Below are 17,823 nucleotides of genomic sequence, written 5' to 3' on the forward strand. Positions count from 1 at the left end.
AGACTCATCTTGGACAATTACAGTTCAAAAGGAACACCGCAATAAGAGGGGATATAGTAAAGTCATTCTTAAATCGTTTTTAATTAACTGGAAAATACTTTTCAAAGTCGGAGACAGCTGGTATTCAATTAGAAAAAGTGCCAAGGTACTAAAAAACCTCTACAACATGTACTACCATTTAGTACAAAACGTGTCTTTTTTTGTTAATTATTGTTATAAACTGGAACTCTGACGAGTATAAAGATCAATTGTCCTACACAAAGTATGTTTGTTTGTGACTTAGCTACAAGAATAAATGGGACTGGGACGTGACAACCACTCACTATACGGGACGTAATGAGACGTATTTTCATAGTTAACGTAACTTACAGCCGTCTGGGACGGCGAGCTTGTTGGATCTTGTGTGTTCGTTATGATCAGTGTCTGTTCGTTAACAGCGTACGGCCCGATTCGAACAATGCTTATAAAAAGTCACAGCGGTACGATACCGATCTATCAGTGTCAAAAGTGACGTTTTTTGGTTGATTAAATGCCACTTCTTATAAGCATTGTACGAATCGGGGCGCCAGACGCGTGTGTTCGTGCGTAAAATGGCCTGATTGAAAACTCTAGTAGAGGCAAGAGTTGTAGACTGTACGTCATCATCACCATTATAGTATTTATAGTAGTTGAATGGAAGGCATGAACTAGTAAAAGGTGGCAACACCATTTATCGATTCCAGTGTGGACATTACTGGAACGACGCTGCGTCCTTCAGAAGCGACGTCGCTTGGATATGTCAGATAGGTTTTGAGCGCGAACCACCTCAAATTATATCTCAGATATATATTTTTTATTTTATTATTCTCTAATTAAACAGTATTTGGATGCTGTCTGGTGCTTTGCATTTTTTATACTACATAGCACAAATTTAAGATCTCCCTATGTCGCTTCGTCAGCTGTTGTCTTCATCCGACGGTTCTTTGCAAATTGCAATCTTGACCAGATAGATAGTTTCTTTGAAGATGCCATTTGAACGCGTCATCGTCAGCCTGGACCATCTATGCTACAAACTATGTGTTCAGACAGCTTTCTGTCCCTCTCGCGCATTACATTATGTGAATCGAGCCGCGCGCGTTACAGCAACTGAATATGATGCCTCGCGCAACTAAATATGTATTTAGTGACTACGCACATGGTCATACTTGGGTCATTCTACAAAAATCTCATTCCCCTGGCTATACCTATTCGCAAATTCCCAGGAGATGCCGCTTTATTAGCATCTAATTTTTGATGACTTTGTTGCTCGTGCCAAGGTTCATCTACAACGATAACTGCTGAGCGGAATCTCTTGGAAATTTGCGAATAGCCTCCTAAGGCCCAGCCATACAAATAAAAAATCCAAAATTTGCCACTGAAATTTGAACCCGAATTTGAGATAGAGTTGATTTTGCGTTGTTTTTGAAAATTGAACAGTGCAAAAGCGACTATGTTCCAATTGAATACGATTTAAATTTCATCAAACTGAAGAAGTACTATAGGACCTTGGGCCTTAGGAGCGGTAGCGACCCGCCTTAAAGAGCGCTTGTGCAGTGCACTCCCATAAATAATCATAATGAAATTATAGTACCTACTATTCATAATTATAATTAATGTTTCTATCGTAAACATGTAAATAATAGTTAAATAAGTAATTATTATTCATTAGCATAAGACTACTCGCCTACTGCTATAATTTCATACGTAACGCGCGAAGCGGAGCGCTTTGGATTGCGCTCCTATGAAAAAAGATTTAGTACATTGAATCAATAGGAAATTCCATAAGAGCTAAAAAGAAGTTTCGCCGCAGTTCCGCACGTGAAACAGAAGATGTTCTATGAAGAAAGACGTAAAATTGGAGCGGCGGCGGCGCCCCTAGCGCCTAGCCCGCTCGACGAATGCGCGCGCATTCCGCGCGCCATGTTGTCATTTATTTGCAAATACGCGCGGGAATGCAATTTTGACTGTTTTCATTCTAAATAATTAGACAAGAATTCAAAAAGTGAGTGCACATAATTTGCTTGTGGTAAAGTGTTTAAAAATGAATGAATATAACGTGACATCCATATAAGAATGTGAAAAACTTTGCAAAATTGACTCGAGTTAGATACAAAAGGACGACCTTCAACTTTTGTAAAAATGTTTGGTCCGAAACTGGCGTGTTAACAATTTAGCATTTATTTCCATAAAATAAAAAATCATTCATATATTCATTCACGATATTCGTAAAGCATTATATTCCATTGCACATAGGTACTTACCCGAAATCTAAAGAGAGTTCAATGACCGGGTGGACGAAAACCGATATCTATAGGTATTTTGCGACGGTTAACAGTTTTTTGTAGTTTTAGCTTTCACCCATAATTTTTAGTCGCCAGCCGCCGCTGCTTAGGAGGATAGGTACAGCCAGGGGAATGAGATTGCTGTAGAATGCCCCATTTGTCTACTTACATGACAACGCAATAATGGCAATGTTGGTTTTTTCAATCAGGTGCAATACCCACATCCATCATACGCCTGGTGACCGCACTGAGGGATACTATGTCACCTAAATAATGAGTGTTTCCTCCGCTTAGTGGCACGCACTCCGAATTCTTTGTACTGCAGCTGACTGATACAGCGCGTCGTCGTTTGCATACACAATGTTAGAACCTAACACACACCACACAGGTACAGAAGGACTTATGAGCATTCAAACTATGAGCATACTTACGTCCTTATGACTCGGAAGGAAATTTTACAAGTAAGCGTCGAAGTAACTTAAGTCATGAGTGCAGTTTAGCGATTATAGTATGTAAGCTTTTAGAAATAAGTTTGATAGTCGTATGAATAACAACATGGACTTACAACGATAAGATTTGACGTAAAGAATTAGGAATGCTTACCGTGAGAGAAAACCTCTTTTACTGCTGTCTAGCGTTAATGGTTACTTTAAAGCCCTATTACTTTTGTTAAAACAAAATGTACTGTATATGTTAGCTTTCCCAAAGTTTATAAGACTTTTTAATTCAATAAGTTTGAGTTAATCGTGAGAAAATCGTCTTAAGGACCGACGATTTACCTCCTACAAAGTAATTGAAAGATATACATAATGTATGGACAGACAAATCGCTTTAACGTCATGCATAAACGTATTAGGGTCCCATACAAACAATCCGATTCAAATCACTTAAGCGCCTGAAGGGTTGGTGTAAAAACTTAAGTAGTTACTTTGAAACTAACGAATTTATTACGTTACTAGAACGTTAAAACAATGTTTTATAATTACCTTCCTAGGGATAGTTTTGCAGATTATACCTACTACATTTTAATATGCCATTGTAATTGCCCTTGTATATCAATATAAAATACATAAAATTGAATACGTTCTTGCCAGAGTCAAGATTAAATAATCAACTGTATGTGTAGACGTATTAAGGCTCATATTGCAAATACCTAATTTTATATTCACACGTTAGCATTTAACTCATTTAAGTGCACCCTAACCCCTATCGGGGTACTTGGGCTTTGGGCCCAGTTTCAAGCGAGGCGCACATGGGTATTTCTGTATTCCTTAACATGCCACAGTAGGTTTAGGGCTGCCAGCTATAAATTTTAAAAATACTACATACTCCTGAACATTTTCTTGCAATATAGAAAAAAATGGAATCTAGGTCCATGGGGTCCCAGCGCGCACAAGTTTTTTATTTTGCAGAAATCGCGAAACTTCTGGCTGACGTAACTGGTGACCGAAGAGCTGGCAGCTTCCTCGCACAACGTATCATATATTGCGATACAACGAGGAAATGCAGCCAGCATCCTTGGCACAATGCCTCAAGGGCCTATTTTAGATTTAAGCTAGTTATAGTAATCATCTGTATATATCCATTATGAATTTTGTTATTGTAAATAAAACATTGTGTATATTTATCTAGAAAGGTGCCTTAGGATTTGATATGTCAACAATATCGTTATATAAAGACCTAAATTGCCGGCAGGAAGAATAGAAAAAAATTAGGATAAGTAATCCGAAATACAGGAGCCAGATAATTTCACACCAAAAAACCTACTTTTTAGAAAGAAAATTCCTTGCTTGTCGTATTCTTGTAGAGAGAGAAACCGGATACCTCGTTGCCATAGAAATCCTGAATTTTCCAGAAAGTTCATGTCAACCCTAACCGTATAATTTCCAAGTAATTTGATATTCAACGCGCCAGAATCAACACTCAACCCAACAGGCGTGAAACAAAGACACTTACGCGGGAATTGAAATTCATCCACTCGAAAAACGCATGCAATGCAGAAATAAAAAGCAATCGAGATACGCATCTTTCTCACACGGCGTTTTTAAATGGCGAATTGCTTGGTCAATGGAGACAGATTATGGATAAGAGTATTTTAATTTATTTATGAAAATAACCAGTGGCTCCGTGAGCTTTAACTCCATTTATTGACCGAGCGTTAGTAAAGGTCTACGTTTCAGCTCGGGCTAAAATGCTTTCGTATGTCCGGATATTCTCCTCTACAGGTCGCAGTACTCGCAGTTCTCAAACAATTCTGAATTTTTTTGAGCGGGCTCGATGATTAAATATATTTAATTTCGACCTCGCGAGCATAAGTTAAAACTGAACTGCATAGCTCCGCCATCGCCATTTTGAAAATTTTCCGAAACCAGGATCAACAATAAAAAAAAAATATTGAAACGGTTGAGAATTGCAACCTGTAGAGGATAATACGAAAACATTTTTGCTCGAGAAGTAGACCTTCGCTACAGCTTGGTCTATAAATGGAGTTACAATTTGACTGCAAAAGAAAAAAGTTCGTAAATCTTTTGCCAACTACAGCTTTTTGTGAAAAGAACCTTCTCCTCTTTCAGTCATGTCAAAGTAAAATGTCACCCACGTCATAAAAATGAATCGATTGATATCTCATTCACCAAAATCAGCTCAATGGTTTTATCGCAATAGTACAACACTCGTCACAAAAATATCCCCAAACATACATTTCTACATATACAAACTGCGGACATCATAAACTTTCCCATAGTCGTGTAATAGTTTAGGTTAGGCTTCTTACGTATTTGAGGTCCTAATTAAGTATAAAATTTTACTGGGTATTTTAATTATTAATATATTTAATAATTTAATGAAAATAAAATAGTGTAATAAAATATGTAGTAACATTTTGCATTTCGATAAGCCTATAAAATTATTGTCAGATAATGATTATATTTGGTAAATTATATATTTTTTTGTTTAATATTGCGACCAACAAACGCCTCTGTTGATCGGACTAACGTGAAAAGACTCTTTGTCCGTAGGACTTCCCTGGTAGTCCTATGCCCGGTGTGCCCAGCACTTGAAGTACTTGTGAGTATAAAACATTTTTTTTTTACCTTTACTTTGCGCGGGATTTATGCCAGCAAAAACGGGTGTACCTGAAAATAAAAGTCATTTGTTAAAACAAATTTTAAATATTTATTAGTATTACATAAGAAACAAAAATATAGCAAAAATAAGGAAGATCGTTATTTAAATCGAAGGAAATTTATATAAAGTAAAAATATACAAAAACAGTTTGACAGCGGTGGGATTCGAACCCACGCCCTTTCGGACTGGTGCCTAAAACCAGCGCCTTAGACCACTCGGCCACGCTGCCTTCTTGTCATATGGTGAATATACGGACATCATTCCATACTTAGTTTTTTCTCATGTCTGCAATTTTCAACCTTGAATAAAAAGATATAATTTGCACTTATGTCTGACTTAGTGATACAAGTAAATAAACACTTTATTGTAGGAGAAAAAAAAAGAAATATTGATTACATCAGGTATAACATAAAATATGATTTATGATAACACAGAAATCAATTTCAATTTTTTTTATACTACGTCGGTGGCAAACAAGTATACGGCCCACCTGATGGTAAGCAGTCTCCGTAGCCTATGTACGCCTGCAACTCCAGAGGAGTTACATGCGCGTTGCCGACCCTAAACCCGCCCAAAAAAAAAAAAAATTGATTTGAATGAATTGATTTGAATTTTGTTATGAATACATCTATGTACCTGTATATAATTTTCACATAAGTAGTTCTTTTTATTTATTTTTTGTGGAACCGAAGTCAAGTCACTTTCTTATTTTTACAAGAGAAGGTTTGACCCGCTAGTATGTTTTATTTTATAAACGATTTGAAGTTAGACCAATATTTGTTCATCATAAATGTTCCATTTATGAATTCCCGAAAAAAACTTATTAATTCTATTGTCTAACCGTTAGTGACCGCAACTTCCCCCATTTGCATGAACACCATCATTTTATTTACAACCTTATTATAACCGAATAAAGTCGTTTTTTGATTGCATAGTTCTCCTATTTGTTTTTAAAGATTATGCCAACATGACAAAACTAATGTCCGCAGCGGGTGGCAGTTTTTTGAGTGGACAGTACCATCAACGCTGTTAACTTATTGCAAACCTTATTGGAATGATATAAAGTTCATTATTGCTTATTTAAGTGTTGCCAGTACATTTTAAAATAATGGGAATAACTCCTGCTGTTTCTGTGTAAATTCGCGTTGGTTTCAATTAGCAAGGGACATACGATGCTCGGGCATTGTTACTTATTATTGATGAAGTACTCGTAGGGCAGGTAAATAAATTATTTAAGATGTATTTAATCTATGTTTATTTTAATAATAGTTGGTTAGTAAAAAATATTCGGATCATGTCCTATTGTGCCTATAGTAAGCCGGTTGGCTAAAATAAAGTCACCCGTTGAGTTCCATCCAAAAATTGTAAGGCGTGTATAAACTACTTACATAAAATGAAGTTAGGTTAGTTTTAAACTTATTAATCGTTAAATGTGAAGCGTATCGTTTAAATTAGGTAGGTATAAAACCTAAGCAAAAGGAGATTTAAAAAAAATATTCCCGGCTACTGTTTATTATAGGAACCTTTACACTTGTTACACATAAATTGTGGTTAAAAATATTATTTCCTCTAAAATTTTGAAATATTTTAACATACCTATCTATTGAAATAATCTCCAGAATGCCAATAAAATCGAAATTAATGACGCAAATAAAACCCAAATAGCTCCAAATACCGAAGGGTTTACTATAAAGAATTATAGCTATTAAGTCTAAGTATACTCATATGGGTCATCTTATTAAAAGCATCATAGTTGCATTATATCCAGAGTTACCAGAGACAAGAAACTAATGAAGACTAGTAAGCACAGTATTACATACAAGTAAATATTCTTGAAGGTAATTAGTTGCCATCAATACTGCACTGTTTTCATACATTTTGTAAGTGGCCTCACATCAGTATGGGTAAGATGTTAGGTGTTTTATCATCTGTCATCATGCCTGTCACTTTCTAACAAGTATGTAAGTGCGAAAGTGATGCATGACATGGTAAGTGATAAAAAGGCGACCATGACACCGCCGCAGTTCTACATATGTAATATACGTAATATTTCAGATGTGAAACGATCTTTGAGGTCCTAAAGCTGATAGCATTTTTAGGTACCAAATCTGAAAGAACATCTTTCTTCATAGATTCGGTAGGTTCTCCCGAACCGTCAATAATAATATCTCGACCAGAAGCACTACTGCGAAAAACATTTGACTCTTTATCGCTCAAATATGCAAGAGCAATAGAGAAGCAGATAACGAAAATTCGATTTTAGTTTTTCGCGATAAGCCCTCGGAAGTCCGCGCTGGTGATGGTGTCCTACAGCGGCCGCACACGAGGAGAATTGCATGAAATGGCGCGAGGGCCCAACTCATGTCGTCTTTACTTTCATAGAAAGTCGCCTGTTTTTATGAAATTGAGGGTAGTAGTAACGCTTAAAGATTGACAGGCCTTATTATTAACTCGTCCCTGATTATATCTTAGCCGTTAAATAAAATGATATTGCATGTTTATGTTGTCGTAAATCTGAATACATGCAAGATTTATTGTTATAGGGCTTTGGGCCCACAAATAAAGTTCGACGGTTTGACCAAACGACTTTTGCGATTGCTTTTGCGAATTTTCGACAAGAGAATAGATGAAAGTCGTAAATTATCCGAGTGAGCACCTATAGGTGGACCTGGGCCTTATTACCTGGGTAATAAATTAAATTTTGCTTTACCAGAGGTCTATATGTCAAAGCGCAGTAATATTAAGTGTAAGGAATTGAAATGGCTTCATTGTGTCTCTAAAATTGAGATCGCGGAGACAAATTGATTAGGGCATTTTACGTGATATTTGTCTTAATCTGTCATTTTAGCTTATGTATTTGTAAGAAAGGGATAGAACATAATTCCCCTCACTCTTACCTATTATTATTCTTATTGTTTTTCTTCTCCTGTCAAACAAGTTTTGTCAATATCAGAAAAAGACTATATTCGTTTGGGGTTATAATCCTAGCATAAAAAATGACAGTGATGTGCCCATTAGACCAGGAGGGATAAGATGGTCGACGTTTTATCATTTGTCACCATGCCTGTCACGTTCTAACAAGTATGTAAATACGAAAGTGACAGGCATAGTGACAGGTGACAAAAATGCGACCACGATACCGCTGCAGGCATATAAGGATCGTATATAAGGATAAGAATACTTCAATGCGATAATATACTCTATCATAACTGATAAATATCTAATCGTGTTACACGTAGGAAGGATGTAATTTTAGCAAATCGTTCCTTGCTGAGTCACACCAATAGCTATCCCACACCTGGTGGTGAGTGGGCATGCAATTACGCTAGGGCTTAAATACAGTACCAATAGATATTACATATATCACTTACCTTTAGAAAAAAAAGTAAATATGGGTAAATACCGGGTGTTTCCTGTAACAGGAGCAATAAATTAAACTGTAGGCTGTACTCCTCAAACTCACCAACATTTGTTCAGCAACTTTTAAAAATAACTTATGTTTTAATTTTTATTACACATTGAAGTTAATTCTAAGACGCAATGTATTGCGAATTTTGTTACGCTTAAAGCGTGACAAGCAACGTCAAACACACTGATGTCAGCGTACATGAAAATAATATTAAATTAGTATGAAAAAGATATAATGTAAAGATTTCATAATTTTTAAAAGTTGTTAATCAAAAGTATTAGACTTAACTGGTGACCGAAGAACTGGCGACTTCCTCGCACAGCGTGTTGCGATACAACGAGGAAATGCCGCCAGCATCCTTGGTACAATGCCTCAAAGGCCTATTTGCATACATGCACCCCAATGTGCATTGCGGATTGATTTACAGTAAGGTGATGCAATCAACTCGTATATTATAAGAAAAGTTGACCAGTATCACTCTTAACTCTATAGTTTCCCTTACTATTTTTTATTACTGGTTTTTTTTTACTTCCACCCTATATATAAGTAGTGTAGTTATAATCGTAACCTATAATTTTTCATTTCTGCACGCAATATGCTAAAGATTGTTATTGTGAAAGGCCACGTTACATCGATAATTAGACATAACCAGAACGTTCTGAAATAGAGCAGGTTATTATGGGTATCCTTGGAAAAATGGCCGAGGTAACCTCTCGAGTAAGCGACCTGCGTGGGCGGCGTGAGTTCGTATCGACATGGACAAGCAATATTGATGGACATGTATAGTAGTTTTTACCCTACTAACGAGCAAAAAGAAGTAGGTCTCTTCGTCAATTTTTTTATGTCAATGAAGATGACAAATGATTTTGAATGTTTCATAATTGGTGTTTTTCTTCAAAACCCTTTTTAGTTTTTCGTGCTTAGATAGAAAGATATAACTGACACCGATCCTGATAGAACCGAGATCCGTCAGGTAGCAAATTTACGAATTTTGTTTACTTTCTGTTTGCAAATTTTGTATTATTTATTAATTTAAAAAAAAACAACAAATACATTTTCTTAATTTAAGCGATAGCGATTCCGAGTTGGATGCAAAAAAGGGTCCCGAAAAATTATAATGAAGAAAAATCTGATTTACGGTCGGAACGGGTTATTCGAAACTATACCCGAGATTCTGTACCCATCGGCCATACGCCAGCCGTCAATGCAGATACTGCGATCGAGTTATTATCGTGCATAAATCCATAATGATCGGCTGTCCCGGAGATAAGTGGCCATTACCGCCGATCGGCGCAAATGAGGTGCGTCTGCGTCGACGAATTAGGCCCTCGTCATAGGCTCGTTCGCCAGTGCGTTGGCCGTAATAGTACCTAATTTCCCATGGAGATCCATCTTTCTTGCGAACCCTGAATACCTTGAGGTTTCACGGAGTGACGGTTTAAATCGTGTGAAAACTTAACAGGAAAGTACGTTTATGTTTCTCCACTTCTAAATATTTTCCATTCTTAATGTTTTAGTATGTTATTGACACAATAAAAAACTAGGTTTATAGGTTTTCCTTTTTTTTTTTCAAAATTTGTAATACATTTTTTGTTTCAAAAAAGCTATACCTATAAACGATCGACATCAACATCAAAGTGATTTGTTAAAATTTAGTTATTGGAAACCGTTTTCTCCCGAAATGGAATTCCATAGAAAAAGTACCGTTATTTCGTTAGAAATGCAAAGATATTCTTCCCTCTTAAACAAATGTCAGCTAATGTCAGGTGTTTCAGTCGTGAATTTTTTTAATTCATTTATTAATTTTTTTAATCTTTATTGTTCAACAAATAACCATAAACAAAAAAAGAAGGACTAGATGCCAATGCCATAGATAGGGCACTCTCTACTCTCTAGCAGCTGAGCCGACAGCGACATCCGATATCGGACCGGATTATATGAAAACGCTCTGAATGGGATAAGGGTAAGCGTAAGCGAATACCTACTGTATTATTTATTATACACTTATTATTTGTACCCAACAAGCCGAGACACCGGACAAGTGCGAGTCGGACTCGCCCACCGAGGGTTCCGTACTTTTTAGTATTCGTTGTTATAGCGGCCACAGAGATACATCATCTGTGAAAATTTCAACTGTCTAGCTATCACGGTTTATGAGATACAGCCTGGTGACGGACGGACGGACAGCGGAGTCTTAGTAGGTAATAGGGTCCCGTTTTATCCTTTGGGTACGGAATCCTAAAAAGGATACGAATAATGTTCACACGTCACATATATCACCCGGATCACCCAGGTGATTGATTATCCGATAGTAATAAATATGCTTTCTAGTCTAACAGATATTATTTGCTAGCGAGCTAGCTTTAGTTAAGACTCAGAAAGTAAAGCACAGAATAAATAATAGTACTACTGTACAGAAAGGAAACTTCCTACAAAACCGAAGTTTGACAGCGATTCAGGGCCGAATCATGTTGTCCCTTCCTAATGTGTGGAAGTATCCCTTTCGGCTATTTAGGGTTATCAAAATTCATGTAATTATCTTATCTGTGGCTGTGCACGCAAAGGAACGTCAAGTATGTTTGCACGGAGCAATGCTGAGCCCGTGAGCCGAACAGAGCCGAGAACACCCGAACGCTCTAGTTTGCTTCCCCCCCCTGGTAAAGGCATATTTTTTCACAAATGTTTCACCATATTAAAACGGCTAAACCCTTTACAAAATCAGTGTATTTACTTCGTCGGAAATTGAAGCGGTGTACAATATGATTGTATTATGACGCGGGGTCGGTGACCGCAGGGCGCGTCCCGCGGTCCGCGCGATAATCCTGCCAGCGCTAGGGTTGCCAAAATTATGGGATGTCATTGTTTTTCAGTTCACTTGTTCGTAAAGAGAATTTTTCCACGATTACAGTACCTATAGAGAATAATAGCTAGTAGTAATCTTTACTTTTATTTTCTTGCTAAGTTTTCGAGCATTGTGGTTTTTTTTTAATTAAGAACTGTATCTACTTTATAATAGTTATTTCCGATACAAGTGCGAAAAATAGGATATTCGTAACGAGTGGCGATAAATTAAAACACGATCGAAGGGAGTGCTTTTAATCGACACAAGTTGCGAATAACCTATTCGCACGTGTATCGTACAATGTTTTTTAGTACAAATGGCTCTTTAAAGTTTCGACATAGTCACATAATGTGCTAATTTACGCACTAGTGCCGAAAAGTAGCACCATATGTACCTACTGAAAAATTTTGTTTGAGGTTATAAGAGTATTAGAGTAATTGAATAGGTGGCTTAGCTTTTACATTAAAAAATATATTATTAAAAAGAATTTGCCTTTTTATCGACCTTTTTCCAATGGTGAGACACTGAAAAATAAATGAAACCTTGACATTTTTCTGCATGTGCATGTAATGTACCTACCCACCTGCCAAAAATACTACTTAAATAAAATACTAATACGTCACGAGTTGACAGTTACGAGCTAAACTTTTTAGTATTAGTATAGGTATATTTCGTGATTATGGCTATTTTTATAACACACTCCTAAACGACCTAACGAATTTTAACGAGGATTTTAATGAGTTGTCTGTCGGACTTTTAAAATATTCTTTTAGCTTTACTGTTTTGCTATTTTTTTCGGTCCATAAACTTTTTTAGAGATAACGCTTTATTTCCAATGGTGAGACACTGAAAAATAAATGAAAATTTGTACTTACTTGTAATAATGTACTTTCCTATCTGCCAAAAATACTACTATGTAGATAAAAATACTAATAATATGTCACTGAGTTCACATTATTAAGAACCTATTTTAAAACTTTCAGAAACGTCCATCATATTAAAACATGTTTTTTTGTTGGACGAGGAAATAAACATTAGATTGTTATTAGATGGATAAGCATATAGAGTGTAAATAAAAATAATACCATTTCTGGCAATAACGGTCATAATTTTTTATTTATACATTTAGGTATTTAGTTATTAATTTATGCAATGTTTTTCATATGTGCCGGTTATTGAAAACCCCGAGTGTTTATAGGTGACGAAATCGTACAATCTCATCGGTTTTGTTTACACTTATTGACTTTTTAGGGTTCCGTAGCCAAATGGCATAAAACGGAACCCTTATGGATTCGTCATGTCCGTTTATGTCGCAGCCACTTTTATCCGAAACTATAAGAACTATACTGTTCAAACTTGGTAAGTAGATGTACTCGTATTCAATGAACCGCATAAAGTTTTTCATACAATAACAGAAAAAAAAAACAATAAAATTTGGGGGTTCCCCATACTTAGAACTGAAACTGAAACATTTATTGTCATCGAACCCATACGTTTGGGATATCTATGGATAGGTCTTCAAAATGATATTGAGGTTTCTAATATGATTTTTTTCAAAACTAAATAGTTTGCGCGAGAGACACATCGAGACACGGAGAGAAGTGGTAAAATGTGTCCCCCCCCCCTGTAACTTCTAAAATAAGAGAATGATAAAAACTAAAAAAAATATATGATGTACATTACCATGCAAACTTCCACCGAAAATTGGTTTGAACGAGATCTAGTAAGTCGTTTTTTTTTAATACGTCATAAAACATATATATATATATATTTTTTTTTTTCATCAAACCCATACACGTGTTGGGTATATGGATAGGTCTTCAAAAATGATATCGAGGTTTCTAATATCATTTTTTTCTAAACTGAATAGTTTGCGCGAGAGACACTTCCTAAGTGGTAAAATGTGTCCTCCCCCCCCCTGTAACTTCTAAAATAACAAAATGATAAAACTAAAAAAATATATGATATACATTACCAAGCAAACTTCCACCGAAAATTGGTTTGAACGAGATCTAGTAAGTAGTTTTTTTTAATACGTCATAAATGGTACGGAACCCTTCATGGGCGATTCCGACTCGCACTTGGCCGCTTTTAATATTCTGTTAATAATTATTGTTAATCGTGAAAAGTAGTCGCAGATGGCCAAGATACAGGCTCAGTCTAGTTTGGTCACTGATGTAGTGTACTGATATTGTAAAAATTGTTTTTGGGAAATAAATAATATTGTATTTGTACTTATGATTAACTATTCTATTAAATAATAGGCTAGTTATATTATATATTATGCTAAAAAACCCGCAGTGTCAACCCTGCCTCGGGCACTCGTAATCGCCGTAGATACATTCTAATTTATCGGTTGTCAAACGCACGCGCACTCGTTCGCGTTATGTTTCGTGTTACAACGGAAAATGTACGGTTTGCGCGGAAAACGGGGTGAAGTGAGAATTTCATGTCATTGGAGAGCAGTAGACGATGCAAAGTTTTTTTAGACTAGAAGGCCAATTCAAACTTATCTACATTTTATTTATTTATTTAATCTTTAGTGCACAAAAGAAATACAAACGTTCAAAAGGCGAATTCTCTACCTTTTACACATTTTTCAAAGGTTAACTCTTAAAAATAGTGTAAGCGAAACGCACGCGCGAATGATTTTTCACATCAAAATGTAAGTTTAAATTGACCTCTAGGATAAATCTATAAATAATTTTACATTCTTACTAGAAATAGCGAAATAAATCAGCACATACTCGTACATCGTAAGAAAATGCTGGCAAGAGGCTCACAAAATTATGATAATGAGGATTTTTCTTCACCTGACTTCACTTCAGCCCACGCACTTAATTGGGTAATTTTAAGTTTTACACTATAGTTTTTCAAAATTGGATAATTTAAGGTGATTTTTTTGGGTGTTTTCTATGTATAAAAATTATCTATTTACCTATATACGTAAGTATGTTACTTATTCTTCGCCTAGTACCCCATAGTACAAGCTTTGCTTAGTTTGGGGTAGCGATATATGTAAGATTGTCTCCAAATATTTCTGCTGAGACTAATAAGCAAGTGTCTCAAGATTTTTATTTCCATTTCTTTATATTTTTTTACATACTTTGTATAACGGTAAAGGAATGCAACGAACGAATTTATGGAATTTTAATAATATCGTTTTTGGTACAAGCTATTATCGCTGACTGTACTTTTCTTTCCACAGGCAACTAATACTCATCGAGACAATTCTAAAAACCCCAAACACAATTAGGTTGCGTTTTTTTATCACAGAGTTCCTATGGCCACCTCCTGTATTCATTATCAGATCGGCTCGATGGTACCATAATATTGCATTGTCACCCGACTTACATATGTGACGACTTACAGAAGTGGGTCAAATTTAACTTGCAAGATTTGACCCGTGTAAATATACATAGTTACTTACATAGGGACATTGCAAGTTAAAAAAAAAAGTAAAATTCCCAAATTTGAAAAGAAGTGTAGTGTATAGATTGTGTCATTCACGACGACGCGTGCCTTGACCCGTATTGACATGTTAGTAAAGGTTAGATTTGACAAATCTGCGCGTCATCGTGGATGACACGAACTGTACAGCTTTAAATAAAATGATCGCCCACTCCCGTCGTGTGATGCTGTGCAGATGTACTTGTAGAGATACGAAACTGTCAGAGCCATTTACAATTCTTTCTTGCCTTTATACCTACTTATACCAGAGTATGTCATTGCCATTTATTCATTTCAGCCGATCGACAGTAAGTTTTTCTTATAAACTAGATGTTTATTTTCGTAGCGTCGGGATTTGATCCGCTCAGAGCAAAATATTTGCCACTTAGTATAATTTTCTCTCACATACTGAAAGACATGTTTGCATAACAGTAAGATATACTACTTACACAAAAATTGGGACTTACGAACTATGAACAACAAAATGGGTTAGGATATTTATCAAAATTTACTTCTTTATTACTTAAGTACAGTATTTTTTTTTTTTAATTAATCAATGATTCTGGATTTTTTTTACAGTACAAGCAGAAGACAACTTGTTTCAAATTCAATCCACTTCCCGTAGCCCATATTTCGTCCCAACTTCCCCGCCTCCTGTCTAGTCCGGATTATGTCTTAATTGCCTGCCAATCTGCCTTTTAGGCTTATGCTAGTCTAGTCTGAAGCTTAGGCTTGGGCGTATCGACTAGAAATGCTATTAGTAACGAAGCCCTATAATAGTGATAGAGAGCTTTATACTTGAAATGCTTCTCGGGTACAATTGCCAATAAAGAAAAATCGCTGAAAGTAAAAAGCAGAAATGACAATGGAAAACTACCTACCAAAGAGCGTAGCCGTGTGTTCATGGAAAAGCGGCCCTTCTACGAAATGTTTACATTTTTTTATTGAGAGCCCTCATGATAAGTATTATTTCTCTAAGTTTCAGCTTCCTATCTGTGTTATTTTCTGAGCTATGATTTTTTTTTTATCGATTTACGTAAACTTATGGTACGGTAACGTCTATATAGATAGTCATATATTCTTTAAACAATATTTTATTTTTTATTTTTCTTTAAAACACCTTTAATAAATGTAGTTAAACACCTAAATTAAAACTTCAGTATTTGTTTTTTCTTGCTTTCTAGAAGAGCGACTCCAACAGTTCTTCGTTACGTTATAGCTTATATAAAGGTTTACAATATTATTTTTTTTCAAAATAATCCAGTTGGTATTTCATACTAAAAAATAGAAGAATAAAGGATAAGGTACCTATACGCATACCAGATAATTTATTTGCAAAAGAGATTACGCATATTGCAACCTTTTTATCATTAATGATATACTGGCAGATTGCATTTTATCGCTTTTGAATTTGTTTTATACATAGTTCAGAAGTCAAATCTTATTTATACTTGTACAAGTACACCGAGATTTACTAGGCTGTACAGGATATCCCATAAAGCCACTATATCATTGTTATTTGGTTTTCAGCTATTTTATAGCTGTTGTAATAATTTTGTTTAAATTTGAAATAGCATATTCATGTTAAACACCAAATGCCGCAGCATACGATTTGCTTGCACCGAATTCTGGCAAAGGCCACTGGAACAGAGCCAATGCGAAGCACCTTGTTGACATTATTCAGGGTCACGATCCACTGCAGGCTACCGTCCCTCATCATCACAACTGGACTGCTGTCCATGGCAACCCACTACCATCTCAACCATCTGTAGGGTCGGGTTATAGGACTGGCACTGTATTTGAATATCGCGTCCCGTATTTTTACCCTTCCCGTTTTTGTCCCGTATATCAATACCGCTGTAGAATACCTACATAAGGTTACAATTATTAATCACTTGCCAACTACCCCATTGTCCAAATTCCGAATAATTATGGCAACCGTAATATCTGTTTCTACTGCTGTATGTACGGCGATCTGAAATATCTGAATATGATTTTTTATCAAGGAGATACGTTTGCGAGAGATACATACCTAACTACTACAAATGTTTATATAAGTAAAGTAAAAATGGCCTCCGTAAGGCGTGTGAACAAAAAGGAAGGAATGGAAAGACTCAGATGCCTTTGGTCAGTTTCCGTAGATCAGTTGATTAAGTTAAGAGTGATCGGACCGGTGTTCCGAATAGTCGCAATATAAGATGATTTTCTTTAACAAAAGATAACTATATATTGAATATACAGATGTCAATCATACTGAAGAAAATCAACGATGATCGACTCTGACCAACGTGGGACTCGGACCCACATCTCTGGATTGCCGTTCCCTAAAAATAACTGGTAAATATTTCGTACATGGAGAACTCAATGGTTCAAATCAACGAAGATCGCCTTGCCTCTCAGCCCCAGTTACCTACACAGTAATATAACATACCTACACCTTCATCACATGAAAGTGCGCCGTGATTAGGAATAAATAGCTAGCTATCAATAGCATCAATAGGGCAGCCAAAAACCATTCATCGCAGACACCCCAAAGTTTTCATCTCCTTTGATATCAGGTTTAAAGTTACGCTGGTCGATCGGCGACAGCAAATCGCATGGCTGTTTAGCAAGGCATGATTTGCAAGTATTTAAGACAATGCAATGGTGGAACGAGTTGTAATTGATTTATTAAGGAAATTGAATTGATTTGCTAA

General features: G+C 36.0%; 1 protein-coding gene and 1 non-coding gene across 2 annotated transcripts in view; both read right to left on the bottom strand.

The window, feature by feature from the left end:
- The window catches only part of LOC133521915 (caskin-2), a 439,796-nt gene that overhangs the window by 222,978 nt on the left and 198,995 nt on the right, over positions 1-17,823 (bottom strand). Inside the window, exon 2 of the mRNA XM_061857040.1 lies at positions 5,393-5,434. Coding sequence (XP_061713024.1) covers positions 5,393-5,434 — 42 coding nt within the window. The remainder of the gene's footprint in view (positions 1-5,392; positions 5,435-17,823) is intronic.
- Trnal-uag (transfer RNA leucine (anticodon UAG)) lies at positions 5,576-5,655 on the bottom strand. The gene has a single exon. It is a non-coding gene; the product is annotated as a tRNA-Leu (tRNA).

This window comes from Cydia pomonella, chromosome 10 (assembly GCF_033807575.1).
Source record: "Cydia pomonella isolate Wapato2018A chromosome 10, ilCydPomo1, whole genome shotgun sequence".
In the NCBI taxonomy this organism is placed as follows: Eukaryota; Metazoa; Arthropoda; class Insecta; order Lepidoptera; family Tortricidae; genus Cydia; species Cydia pomonella.